Source organism: Scyliorhinus canicula, chromosome 16, assembly GCF_902713615.1.
Source record: "Scyliorhinus canicula chromosome 16, sScyCan1.1, whole genome shotgun sequence".
Lineage (NCBI taxonomy): Eukaryota > Metazoa > Chordata > Chondrichthyes > Carcharhiniformes > Scyliorhinidae > Scyliorhinus > Scyliorhinus canicula.
Window position 1 is genome coordinate 63,617,351 of NC_052161.1, and position 14,108 is coordinate 63,631,458.

General features: G+C 47.1%; 1 protein-coding gene across 7 annotated transcripts in view; it reads right to left on the minus strand.

Moving 5' to 3' along the window:
* a1cf (apobec1 complementation factor) overlaps positions 1-14,108 on the minus strand; it is a 53,677-nt gene that overhangs the window by 17,277 nt on the left and 22,292 nt on the right. For all 7 annotated transcript variants that reach the window (XM_038773112.1, XM_038773108.1, XM_038773107.1 and 4 more), the window contains 3 exons: positions 9,166-9,404; positions 2,228-2,392; positions 12-109 (listed from right to left, as the gene is read on the minus strand). In XM_038773112.1, coding sequence (XP_038629040.1) covers positions 12-109; positions 2,228-2,392; positions 9,166-9,404 — 502 coding nt within the window. The remainder of the gene's footprint in view (positions 1-11; positions 110-2,227; positions 2,393-9,165; positions 9,405-14,108) is intronic.

A 14,108-nucleotide genomic window follows, 5' to 3' on the forward strand; every position in this document is an offset into this window, starting at 1 on the left:
TCCAATAATACCTTTCCATTCATCCTGTTCATGGCATTAATCGCATCTTCTCGGGTAACAAAGTGAACAAATGCATAATCTCGGATTTTCTTGACTCTTTCAACTATGCCTGAAAGTAAACACATTTGAGCCAAGTTCATGTCCATTGAAACAGTCATTGTATCTAACAAAGTCCTAGTCATGATTAAATTGCCCAAACGTTTGCATTGTTTCAGTCAATTCGGCCCAGAACGCACTGATGTCTTGGTGGAACCTCAGGGCCATTGTACAGGATGAAAATCATGAATCTGTTGCATGGTGCAAGAACTTGTAATTCCATATCATGCCATGTTTGAATGTGCGATCACACCAATTCAAAACATTCAAATCTCATAATGGTGATCGAATAAACTTCTTTCATGGAATTAATTTGCCCCGTCAACTACAAATATGAACACCTGTAATGAATGTACAAAAATAGACCATCTGTTCCAATGTGCCCTGGAGAACAAAGTCCCCACCCCATGCCGCCACAATGTCCCACAATCCTTCCTCCTCCCCCTCCACCCACACACACACACAGCACACACCCCACCAGCAGCCACGCGATCTGTTGGGGGAGAAAAAAAAATTCAGATTAAAATTCCGATTTACTAAAACCCTGCGTCAATTCAGGAGGAAAAGAAATTCCCGGACATGAGGAATCTAAAAAGGTTCATGGGATATTGGCCTTTATCGCAGGAAGGCTGGGATTTAAAGGGGTAGAACTTACGTTACTGCTGTACGGAGCACGGCTTACATCTTATCTGAAGAACACATTCCGTTCTGAGTGCAACACCTCAGGAGGAATATATTGGCCGGGATTCTCTGAGCCCCCGCACTGCAATCGTTCCCGGAGAATGGGGCATCGGACCCGCGACGCCTTCGCGCGATTCTCTGGTGACCGGAGAATCGCCGCCAGCCGTACGCGTGCGGCCGAAGCGGTGTCGGTCGGGGGCCGTTGCGACTCTCCATGGGCAACCAGCCGTGTTCTCACCAGCGTGGTTCTTGTATGGTTCTACCTTAGCTTGCGGCTCCGGTGGCCGTCCTGGTGGCGGGCGGGGGGATCAGTCTCTGGGAGGGGCCTCCACGACGTCCAGGCCCACGATCGGGGGCCAATGATTGGTGGGCACGTACAATCTGGAGGGGGGCTACCTTCTTCCACGCTGGCCCGCTGTGTGGGTCCGCCAAGTTTTGCAGGGTCGGCCCCTCAGGTGGCCGCTGCGCGCATGTGCCAGGCCCATATCGGCAGCAGGAGCTGCGCGGTGCACACCGGGGCCCTGCAAGCCCCCTTAAAAACGGGGACTCACCCCGGACATTTTAGAAAAAAATCCGGAGTGATTCGAGCCCGTTTTCTGGCGGGCATGGGGACATAGCTCCATTTTTGAGGAATCCAGGCCATTGTTCTTGCTCAGTTGCAGAGCAGACGGCCTAGAATGATACTGGGGTTAAAAGTATTAAACCATGAGAATGGGTTGTATAAATTGGGTTGTATCCCCGTGAATTTTCTACTTTCCATTCTTGGATTGTGTGGGGCTGCCCTTCAGAATGTGATGACGAGGTGCCTTGTTGAGCTGCTGCAGTCCATCTCGTGTAGTTGACCCATGGTGCTGTTAGGAACGAAGTTTGTGGATTTTGACCCAGTGACGGTGAAGGGAAGGCAACACAATTTCAAGGCGGGATGTTGCATAACCAGGAGGAGAATTTGCATGTGCTGATGTTCCCATGCATTTACTGCCCTTGTTCATTTAGGTGGTAGAGATCAAGGGTTTGGAACGTGTTGCAAAAGAAGCCCTGCAGTGCATTGTTGAGATACACACTGAATGTAAAAGATTAAGGGGTAATCTAATTGGGGTGTTAATGATGATCACAGCAGTTGATTGGATAGGTAGTGATCATTTCCTTTCGTGGGTGAGTCCAGAACAAGGAACAATCTTAAAATTAGAGCCAGATTATCCAAGGTACATCTTCATAAAGTGTATGGTGGAAGTCTGGCATTCTCCCCCCAAAAAGCTGTTGAAGATATGCCAATTAAAAATATCAAGATTGAGATATTTTACGACTTGTGCTACATTGTACACAGTGAGTTGACATTGCTCCACTTATAATATAAAATTCAGGTACTCTAAAATCTGAAAGAAGACATTTAAATCAGATTACAACCTTTCCAAATCACACATTGCTAATATTCAAATTGTACCGTTCGTACCTGGTTTGATGCTATTAAATTCTTTTTCAATCGCTTCTTCACTGGTTGGCAGCATAAGATTACGTACATATAAAATTTTGACTGACGACATTGTTTCCTCATCAACTTCAACCTCTGGTTCAGCCCAGTCCACTGCTATTGGATGTCCCCATAATTGAATCCTTCCTGAATTGGAAAGGCAGCATGTTTCAATTGCTAAGTCCTCCATTAAATGATAAAACAGGCACCATAGAACCCCTGCAGTGCAGAATGAGGCCCATTGAGTCTGCACCGACCCTCCAAAAGAGCTCTCTACCTAGGTCCACGGCCCTACCCATTCTCCACCACTCCATCACCGAACCGGCACATCTTTGAACACTACGGCACACGTTTAGCATGGCCAATCCACATAGCTTTGGACTGTGGGAGGAAACCGGTGCACCAGGTGGAAGCCCACGCAGTCATGGGGACAATGTGCGAACTCCACACAGTCACCTAAGGTCAGATTCGAACCCGGGTCCCTGGAACTGTGAGGCAACAGTGCTAACCACTGTGCCACAAGGACGGAGAGGTCTACCAGTGGTATGAGCCAGTCACAAGTCTGTGTTGTACAATTCAGTATTTGAAAATATTGGTCTTGGTTATTATCGACATACCCAATGCTCCCTCTAAGCTGCACAGCAACCTGGAATTCAAATTACATTGGATTACATAGGATATACAGCACAGAAACAGGCTATTTGGCCCAACCGGTCCATACCCGTGCTTATTCCCCACTCAAGAATCATCTCATCTTTCCTCAATCTTATCCATCAGTAGAACCCTCTATCCCATCTCCCTCATATGCTTACCTAGTTTTGCCTAAAATGCAGTGACATTATTCACTTCAGCCGCTCTGAGGCAGAGTTCAACATCCTCACCACTCTCTGGGAAAAGAGGTTTCCTCTAAATTCCCTATTAGATTTCATAGTGAGTATCTTTATTGAAGGCCTTTAGCTATGCTCTTCCCCACAAGAGGAAACATTCTCTCTATATAATTGCAAGAACCTCGATAATGTGTTTTCCAAAAGGATAAAGAATATGAATTCTGAATCCAGTTACCGGAGGGTCTGGTTTAGCTCAGTGGGCTGGACAACTGGTTTGTGATGCAGAACAAAGCCAGTAGCGCGAGTTCAATTCCCATGCTAGTCTTACCCGACCAGGCGCCGGAATGTGGCAAATAGGAGCTTTTCACAGTAACTTCCTACTTGTGATAATAAAAGGTTATTGTTATATAATTACACAACATTTCTACAATATTTATAATGCAGAAACCGGCCAACCGGCCATCCTGCCGAGCTGAGCCATGCCAGGTTCTGCACCAGCCTTCTCCCATACTGCTTCATCTAACTCAATCAGAATATCCTCTTACATTTTTACATTTTGCACTTTTCTAACTTTCCCTCGAGATGCTATTCACCTCAACCACTCCCCACTGTTGGGAGCTCCAGATTCTCACCACTGTCTCTGTCAAGACGTTTCCTTTGAATTTCTTCTTGAATTTATTAGTGACTATCTTTATATTTAGGATTCCTATGGATTCCTCCATAAATGAAAACACCTCTGTTCAATTTATTGAATTGCTTTATTTGGCTGGAATTTGGCACCAGGTCACGAGGATTTCCAGGCAACCTGCAGCAGTGATGACACCAAGCGGGTACCGAATACATGTAGCTTCCTTTAAGTTACTGTGTGTGCGCGGGCGTGCAGAATAATTTAAAGGGCTCGCATTTATGTATGAAAATGCCACAGACAACAAAGAAAATTATGAGCAGCTGCTCACCTTAGGAAACGTGCCATGGGAATTTGTACACTCGAGTACAAGATTTACACCTATCTTCAGAGCTATCAAGCATGAGTGACACTCTTCAAAGAGTCAGTACAGAAATATTATTATTTCCTCTAGTTTTATTTTTAATATGTTTATTGAGCTTTTAACATTCTTTATCACAAAAGCCAAACAAAACCAACACGAATATCAACAAAAAGAAAGTTCCAACAGACAACTGCAACAGTAGCCCAACTTTACATTGTCAGACTTGGCCAAAACACATATTTACAGTGGTTTATGTACAATGTGGTTAGAACATAGAACAGTACAGCACAGAACAGGCCCTTCGGCCCTCAATGTTGTGCCGAGCCAAGATCACCCTACTCAAACCCACGTATCCACCCTATACCCGTAACCCAACAACCCCCCCTTAACCTTACTTTTATTAGGACACTACGGGCAATTTAGCATGGCCAATCCACCTAACCCGCACATCTTTGGACTGTGGGAGGAAACCGGAGCACCCGGAGGAAACCCACGCACACAGGGGGAGGACGTGCAGACTCCACACAGACAGTGACCCAGCCGGGAATCGAACCTGGGACCCTGGAGCTGTGAAGCATTTATGCTAACCACCATGCTACCCTGCTGCCTTGCTACCCTGCTGGCATTGATCTGGCATTGATTGTTCTGGCATCTGGTTCTGGCATTGATCTGCCAACAAACCGATCTGTTTTAGTTTTCCTTCCCTCTGCCTGATCCTCTTGGGTGCATTCATCCCCTTACCTCCCTCCCTTGCCCTCCCCCTTTCTTTCTCTTCCTTGTTGCATGACTTGCTCTGCATCCCCCACACCGCACCCGCCTTTATTGGTTGCTGGCTAAGAACAGGTCTACAGGTCTTGAAACAAGTTGGCGAATGGCTTCCAACCCATGGATGGCAAATTTTATCTTCTCCAGCCTGGGAAATTCCGCCAGGTTGGACTACAGGTCTGCAGCCTTGGATGGTGCTGCCGATCGCCAGCTGTTTGCATTTGGCCTCCACCTTCGGGGAGAACCTGCTCATTCGGGTTCTCGTTAGATGCTCCCTGCGCACCACCTTTATTTACGTTGGGTTCAGCCCTGCGCATGTGGAGGTGATGTTTGCCCTGTGCAGTACTTTGATTCATAGTCCTCCCCCATCTTCGTACCTAGCTCTGCCTTCCATTTGTTCTTTGTCTCATCCAGGAGTGAGTGTACCTCTTCTAACAGTCATCCATACATGTCCGCGTAGATCCCTTCCCCTCGGTCTCGCTCTTTCAAATAGTGACTATCGTAGAATGATTGGTAAGTCTGTCCTACCCAGCTCATTCTAACCCACAGTCGGTCCTTCTCCCTCAGATGTCTCTTGGAGGAAGAATTAATCGGCCCTCAGACTTTTCAGATAGGTGAAGACTCTGGATTTTTTTTCCACTGGGCCGTTAAGTCTCTGACGTTCCAGGTGACTATCCTGATGGGGTTTTCTGTCCACCATCTCTCCTGCGGGGTCAACCATACTTACCTTGCGGCTGCGTCCCTGCAATCTGGGGTTTTTCTTTGTCCGGGGGCCATCCAAGATGGCCGTTATCGCCATGTTCACCATGTGGATGGGCCCCTGCACGTTGGGGTTTCCATTTTTTGGGGGCCATCCAAAAGTGCCATTTGTGGTATACTTGTTTCTGTTGTTGCTATATGCGCCCTACTGTAGCCAGTGTTCTACCCCATCCCCCCCCAGCCCACTCCCAGTTTCCCCCTGGGCTTGTCTACCCACCTTTTCCCCCTCCCCATGCCCCTGAGGGCCTCCCCCCACCTCCCTCTTCTTTCCCCGCTTCCTCCTCCCTATCTAGAGTTTTCTCTCCCCCCCCCCCCCCCCATCTGCCAGGCATTCTATCCCCCTCGGGGGCTGTGCCATGGCTCACACTTCTCCTAAACCCCACTGCGGTAGCTTGCTTGCGAGTGCGGTGGCTGGGACTCATAGCAGAGCGAAAATGAGGCAGTTCTATCCCGCGCAATTGTCCTTATTTCTTAAACAAGTTTGTGTTCAATGTTGTTGCTGCTGCCTTCCCAGCTCGTGCCTGAGCACAAGTCTGTCCTTTTCGGCCGGTGCGGTGAAGTAATGCTCCTTCTCCTGGATGGCTACCCAGAGCTTGGTCGGGTACAGCATCCAAAAACCGCACCTTGTTCTTGTATAGGGCTGCCTTGGCTGTGTTGAATTCAGCTTGGCGCCTGGCCTGGTTGGCTGGGTCCACCCAAATCACTTGGTACACATGGATCGAGTGTCCCTCCAACTTACAGGACCATGTGTGCCTTGCCCAATCCAGGACCTTCTCCACATCTTTGCACTGATGTAGCTTCGTGATGATGGGCTTGGTTGGAGTGACCTGTGGGCTCTGCATACCTCTGGGGGAATGGGGAATGTCTCTCCCCTGACTAGTTTCCCCAGCATCTTGGCCAATTATTCCATGGGGTTTCTGCCCTCGATACCCTCCGGTCGGCCCACAGGCGGAGATTCTGGCCTCACGACCGGTTCTCCTGGTCCTCGATTTTCCCTTTCAGAGTCCCCTGGTTCACCACCAAGCATGCCATTGCTGTCTTCAATGAGGCAATTCAACCACTGTGGTCGGTTGCTGCTTTCTCCAGCTCCCTGATGGTTGCCTCCTGCATCTCCAGTCATTGCTCCATCTATTCCAGCACCACCTTAAAGGGGACCAGAATGTCTGCAAATGATGTCTTCACTGTTGCCACCATCTCTAGTTTGATGGTATCTCTGTGATTTAGGAGGCTACTGGCTCTGTCCCACTCCCTATGCTCGTTGTCACCCCGTTCTTTCTTTACAGGCTCTTACTGATCCTGCCATCTTTTCGCCCCCTAGAATTGTTTGTGGGATTTTTCGGTAGCTGTGGTGGTCTGGAAGGAGGAGGGGGAGGGGACGGAGGGGCAGGTGCAGGGGGCGGCGGGGGGGGGGTTGCAGAATTTAGTAGCCAATGTTTGGGCTAAATTCCAACTTCCAGGAGGACAGCCACCTTTCCTGCGTCCGCCCAGCACACCCTTGTCCAGAACTGTCCGGGTTCCGTATTGGCCTCCCCGAACAGGTGCCGGAATGTGGGGCCTGGGGGCTTTTCACAGTAACTTCATTTGAAGCCTACTTCTGACAATAAGCAATTTTCGTTTCATTTTCATTTCATTTCAGCACAGATATGATGGGTTGAATGGCCTTCTGAGTTTTAGGACTGCACGTTTTCCCAAATTTTTCAAGATCCAGTGTAAGGGTCACCACAGGATTACCAAACTAGGGTCCTTTCCAAGAAATATGAGGCCCCCCCAACCCCCCTCCCCCTGCCGGGATTATCTTATTCCAGGGATTCCTGTCCCTCACAAAGAAAAGAGTCCTCTCCCTGGATCTTGCAGGCATTTAACTAAGGGTATGTTTACTCAGTAGCATCAGCCTTAATGTGATGCCGTTTCTAATTTTTACCCAAGCCGTACAATGTAATTCCAGTTCAGAGTAAAACGTTACCACTTGGAGGTTTCTGAGTTCAAATATTTAGATATTAGTTTGCTGCCGGGGGCAGCATCTAAGCGTTTACATTTCGACTCTGGGAGAAAAGATCTGCATGTGCTTGTTACCACGTATTCACCAAATTCACTTCCAGTAATAAGACGTAAGTTTATCGAGGCAGTATAAACAAGGCACAGTCGTGCAGGAAGCTAACTTTAGGACTATAACAGGATCAAGACTCATAAAAATAACCTAACCTTGCAACATACTGAGAGGCAGGGATGAATTAGATAATAGCAGACAATGTCCTTTATAAATACACATCTCGGGGACAGAGATTTGAAATGAGTTAACTTAAGTTAAGTTAGGGCAGTTAACTTAAGTTAGGGCAGCACGGTAGCATTGTGGATAGCACAATTGCTTCACAACTCCAGGGTCCCAGGTTCGATTCCCGGCTTGGGTCACTGTGTGTGTGGAGTCTGCACATCCTCCCCATGTGTGCGTGGGTTTCCTCCGGGTGCTCTGGTTTCCTCCCACAGTCCTAAGATGTGCAGGTTAGGTGGATTGGCCATGATAAATTGCCCTTAGTGTCCAAAATTGCCCTTAGTGTTGGGTGGGGTTACTGGGTTATGGGGATAGGGTGGAGGTGTTGACCTTGGGTAGGGTGCTCTTTCCAAGAGCTGGTGCAGACTCGATGGGCCGAGTGGCCTCCTTCTGCACTGTAAATTCTATGAAAAGGAGAGAAATTCACAACACTGTATTTTTCCAGCGTGAAACCTTTCAATTTTGCATTGTGATCTTCACTTTCCCAGATTGCAGTGAAACAATAGCCCTTGCCCAATAAGCTACAGTGCAGCTAAATGAAGCCAAAAGCTGGCCCTGGCTCAGATTGACCTGATCATTGTTCAGCTGGTTTTACGCTCATTCTCAGCAATTGAGTGAGATTAAGCGATGAACTTTCGAATTGCGCAGAGTGAGACACTGAAAGCATCTCCCACTTACTAGCTGCAGCTGAATGACATGCCAAATTTAACCCCTACCCGAATTTTATTGCCACTGCTCCACCACTCTGCACTTGGAACAGTCAGGAACAGTTTGTGGAGTGGCTACTAACTAGGGAAGATTGGTGGCTATTGACCACTTACTAGATTTGTGTAAATTGCAGGATAGGGCTTCAGAAAGATTCCACAAATGGGGAAGGCCGTGGCTTGCATTGTTTATCAATCAGGAATGGGAGCCTCGGTTGGAGAGCTTCCTCCTCCTTATCCGGGGCTGTGAAGCAGATAGTACTGTCCTGTTGTCAATCTAGCTATGATCAGCTAGCTGTTATGTTTATACTTTATCATTGAAATCTTTAAAGTAACAGTGCATGTCTGCAAATCCTACAATATGGTATCTGTGCACAAATATTTTGACATTTAACAACATTTTCCATTTTAAAAGTGGCTCCACAATAACTTTATCAATTAGTATTGAGTCAAACAAAATTAAAATCAACATTCGTGGCAGTTACTTTAACTCAGAGAGATTATCACACTGTATAAGTACATTAACATTAATATGAGATCCTGGGATAGATCTCAGCTTATCTCGCAATTGCCCTTTGCAGAAACATGCTACAAAAAGACTTCAAACCTGGTAACAATTTACGCCTTGCCATAGCCGCAGCCCGATGACTATCATATTCCACAAAGGCAAAGCCCCGATTTTTGGTCTTGTCTGCCGCGCTGGGGTACACAATCACATCAACGACCCCTTCTGTCACCTTCTTCATCTCGGCCAAAATCTCATCTCTTCGCTTTGTTTTAGGAATCCCACCAACGAACAGCCGACAATTGTCTACACTGGCGCACACACCCAGGAGCCGGCCGTTTCTGCAGGGAAAGCAGAGACCTGGGTTACGGATCACCAGGCAAATTTTCTTCATGGAATCTTACATCGCAGGAGGATAACATTCAGCCCATCGTGCCCATAGGGGCTGGTTTAGCTCACTGGGCTAAATCGCAGGCTTTGAAAGCAGACCAAGCAGGCCAGCAGCACGGTTTGATTCCCGTACCAGCCTCCCCGGGCAGGCGCCGGAATGTGGCGACTAGGGGCTTTTCACAGTAACTTCATTGAAGCCTACTCGTGACAATAAGTGATTTTCATTTCATTCTGCTGATTTATCCAATCATTTATCCAATTATCTTCACACCCTTGCTCTTTCACCACACTCCCCTGACCATTTTCCTCTCCAAATATAAATCTAATTCTCTTTTGATATTTGCCATTAAATGTACTTCCACAATCCTTTCAGGCAGTGGATGCAAATAATGGCATCAAATAAAATCCTCCACGTCTCCTGTCTGGTTCTTTTTATCGATTATCTAAAATGAATGTCCTCTGGTAATCAACCCAGCACCAGTGGAACAGTTTCTATTCTTAGCACTGTAATGTATCTATATTTTGATTTTGCTTTACAGCTTAATTCACAGCATGTGTGTATGTACAATTGTTTCTTTAATCTTCTTTCACATTGCGGGGGGTGGGGGGGGGGGGGGGGGGGGGGGGGGGCGGGGCAAGGCCATTGAATCTTTACTCAGCAAAACCAGTGTCCGGACACTCGCAGTGAACTCTGACAAAAGTGACACAGAATAACCGGAAGCATTTCAGTAGGCTAATTCGCTGGCCCTGTAAAGTTCCGATACTGCTGGGTGAGATTCCCAACAGGATTTGGATAATTAACCCTTCAGTTTCAGCTCTCATCTGTTAGTTGGCATTCTTCAAGCTGTGGTGTCAGCCAATGATGCCAGCAGGCAATAAACAGAGCTTGAATAAATGCAGGTAGGTATTAGTTGCACTTAAATAAATTTAAGTCCAAGAGTGTGTGAAAACGAATATCAAAATTCAGGTTCCGGTCTACAAACTGCTCTTGCTAGTAAACACGACACTGGCTTCACAACTCTGAGACCATTCTCCAACCTGTGTATCGGGATGAGTGTCTGTTAATGCTTTTGGATATGTCAGCTTTTCTGTACAAGGATCTAGCATGTGACTAACAGTTAAAACTTTCCATGGGGGGGGGGGGGGGGGGGGTTGTTGAGTATATGTGGGTGTGGGTCAGGTGATTAAATGGATAGAAATTCCAAGTTTAGCTCACTTGGCTAAATTGCTGGCTTTGAAAGCAGACCAAGCAGGCCAGCAGCACGGTTCCCGTACCAGCCTCCCCGGACAGGCGCCGGAATGTGGCGACTAGGGGCTTTTCACAGTAACTTCATTGAAGCCTACTCGTGACAATAAGTGATTTTCATTTCATTTTCATTTCAAGTGCGGGGAGGGGAGCAGCATAGTGGTGCAGTGCTTAGCACTGTTGCTTCACGCCACTGAGGATCCGGGTTCAGTCCCAGCCCCGAGTCACTGCCCCACAACCCAAAGATGTGTAGAGTAGGTGGATTGGCCACACTAAATTGCCCTTTAATTGGAAAACAAAATGATTGGGTACTTTAAATTAAAAAAAAGAAATTCCAAGTGCATAGGGAAGATTGCTCCAACACACTGGTTTCTGGTACTGCTGAAGCAGGATAACCCTCACCCAGGCAGTGGGTTAAATATGTTAATGTGGAAGAAAGCCTTGCAGTTAACCTGCTTTGCTGATTTAACTGTGACCGGTCTTGAGCCCGATCAGTAACCAGGGCAGCTCCAACAAGGTGCGGACAGCATAGCAAGTGGTAAAAGCTAAAGTGCTTCCTCCAGTTTCCTGAAAGTTCCCCATCATCAGAACTCCATCTCCCAACCCAGGTTAGATCCCCAGAGCTCAGGATCAGAACCCCCATCATTGGGCAACCCTCCCCCCTTGCCAGGGTTGGGGTTTGGAGTATCCACCTCAGTCCTGTGGCCCCCTGTTGAATACTCCCCATCCGACTGGAAACTAAATCTGTCAATTAGATCTGTAGAGGGACAGTGGGAGGGGGGGCTGCAGAAGGACTTGGGCAGGTTGGTGAGTGGGTAAAGAAGTGGCAAATGGAATACAATGTGGAAAAGTGTGAGATTATGCACTTTGGAAGGAGGAATGGGGTAATGCTTAGGAAATCAGAAGCCAAAGGAACTTGGGAGTCCGTGTTCAAGATTCTCTTCAGGTTAAAGTGCAGGCTCAGTCCACAGTTTGGAAGGCAAATGCAATGTTAGCATTCATGTTGAGTGATCTAGAATACAAGAGCAGGGATGTACTTCTGAGGCTCTATAAGTCTCCAGTCAGGCCCATTTGGAGTATTGTGAGCAGTTTTGGACCCCTTATTTACAAAGGATGTTCTGGCCTTGGAAAGGGTCCAGAGGAGGTTCACAAGAATGATCCCTGGAATAAAGAGCTTGTCATATGAAAAATGGTTGAGGACTCTGTGTCTGCACTTGTTGGAGTTTAGAAGGATGAGGGGGGATCTTATTGAAACCTACAGGATACTGCGAAGCCTGAGTAGAGTGGGCGTGGAGAGGATGTTTCCACTTGCAGGAAGAACTAGAACCAGAGGACACAATCTCAGACTAAAGGGTTGATCCTTTAAAATAGGGATGAGGAGGAATTTCTTCAGCCAGAGCTTGGTGAATCTATGGAACACTTTACCGTAGAAGGCTGTGGAGGCCAAATCACTGAGTGTCTTTAATACAGAGGTTCTTGATTAATAAGGGGATCAGGGGTTATGGGGAGAAGGCAGGAGAATGTGGATGAGGAAAATATCAGCCATGATTGAATGGCGGGGCAGACTCGATGGGCCGAGTGGCCTAATTCAGCTCCTATGTCTTATGGTCTTATCATGCTGGCATTTTGGTAAGAAATCGTCAGGTCCGAAAGTCATATGTTAAAATTTCATACATGGGAAAACTCATACTCCCAGTAGTTTTCCACATGCTTTTAGGCCAATCCCCAATACCACTTGCAGTGTATTTGGAAGTTAAAAACTCCTTCATGTATAGGTGACTGGGCCCTGTAGACGATGTCACCAAAAATTAAAATTTGTACCAGTGAGGCAATAAAATAAACATCACTTTGATTAGAAATTCCTGTTTTCTCTTTTAGCTGACCACAGTATTAATGTGAGCCAGCTTGCAGTGCTGACTTTGCTTGCACTGAGTGCTGAATTTGGGTGCATTTGAGTGCTATAGTGAGAGTGTGGTGACTGAGGTAGTGCTGAATTTGGGTGCATTTGAGTGCTATAGTGAGAGTGTGGTGACTGAGGGAGTTAGGTGAGGAGGGAGCAAGGTGTTCCTTTCATTTTGTTTCCTACACTTCCTCAAAGAGCGTCAAGGGAGCCGGGAGTTTACAGAGAGTACAGCTGACTGGGAGCTGAGTTGGAGGGCGGAGTTGCAGCTGGTTCACAGGGCAGCTACATTCTGTAAGGTAAGAGTTGTTTGTTTTGGGGTTTTAAAATTTTTAATTTAACATTTTTTTATTTTTTGTGTTTGTTTATTTTGGGGGGGGCAGCAAGCTATCATTGTATCATTTGCAGAATCACCAATTTTAGAGGGTTCACTTGGGAGAGGAGCAACAATATATATATAAATATATATATAAATATATAGATATATATTTTAAAAGGGCCTAACGGGTGTTTAATCTTTTCTTTTTTCCCCCCTTTAAATCTCTTTGTGAATTCAGATCAGAGGGGATGGAGGCTAGGGCAATTGCATGCTCCTCCTGTAGGATGTGGGCGGTGAGGGATACCATCAGTGTCCCCGCTGACTACACCTGCGGGAAGTGCACCCAACTCCAGCTCTTCAGAGACTGCGTTAGGGAACTGTAGCTGGAGACGGATGAACTTCAGATCATCCGGGAGGCAGAAGGGGTGATAGAGAAGAGTTACAGGGAGGTAGCCAAACCCAAGGTACAGGACAAGGGTAGCTGGGTTACAGTCAGGGTAAGTAAAACGAAGAGGCAGACAGTGCAGGGATCCCTCGTGGCCGTTCCCCTTCAAAACAAATATACAGTTTTGAATGGTGTTGGGGGGGGATGACCTACCGAAGAAAGACCCTAGCGGACAGGTCTCTGGCACTGAGCCTGGCAAATGGCTCAAAAGGGAAGGGGGGAGAATAGAAAAGCAATAGTGATAGGAGACTCAATGGCTAGGGGAATGGATAGGAAATTCTGTGGTCGCGAACGAGGTATGTAGCCTCCTGGTTGCCAGGGATGTCTCAGATCGAGTCGACAGGATTCTTCAGGGGGAGGGTGAGAAACCGTAAGTCGTGGTGCACATAGGCATCAACGACATAGCTAAGAAAAGGGATGAGGATCTAAAAAGTGATTTTAGGGAGTTAGGTTGGAAGCTAAAGAGCAGGACAAGCAGAGTAGTGATCTCAGGATTGCTACAGGTGGCACATGCAAGTGAGTCAAGGAACAGAGAGTGAGTGCAGCTGAACACGTTGCTACAGGGCTGGTGCAGGAGGGAAGGCTTCATATGTAGATCATTGGGATACATTCTGGGGAAGGTGGGACCTGTAACCGAAGGACGGATTGCACCTAAACTGGAGGGGCACCAATATCCTGGGTAGGAGGTTTGCTAAAGCTCTTGGGAAGGGTTTAAACTAGTTTGGCAGGGGAATGGGAACCAGAG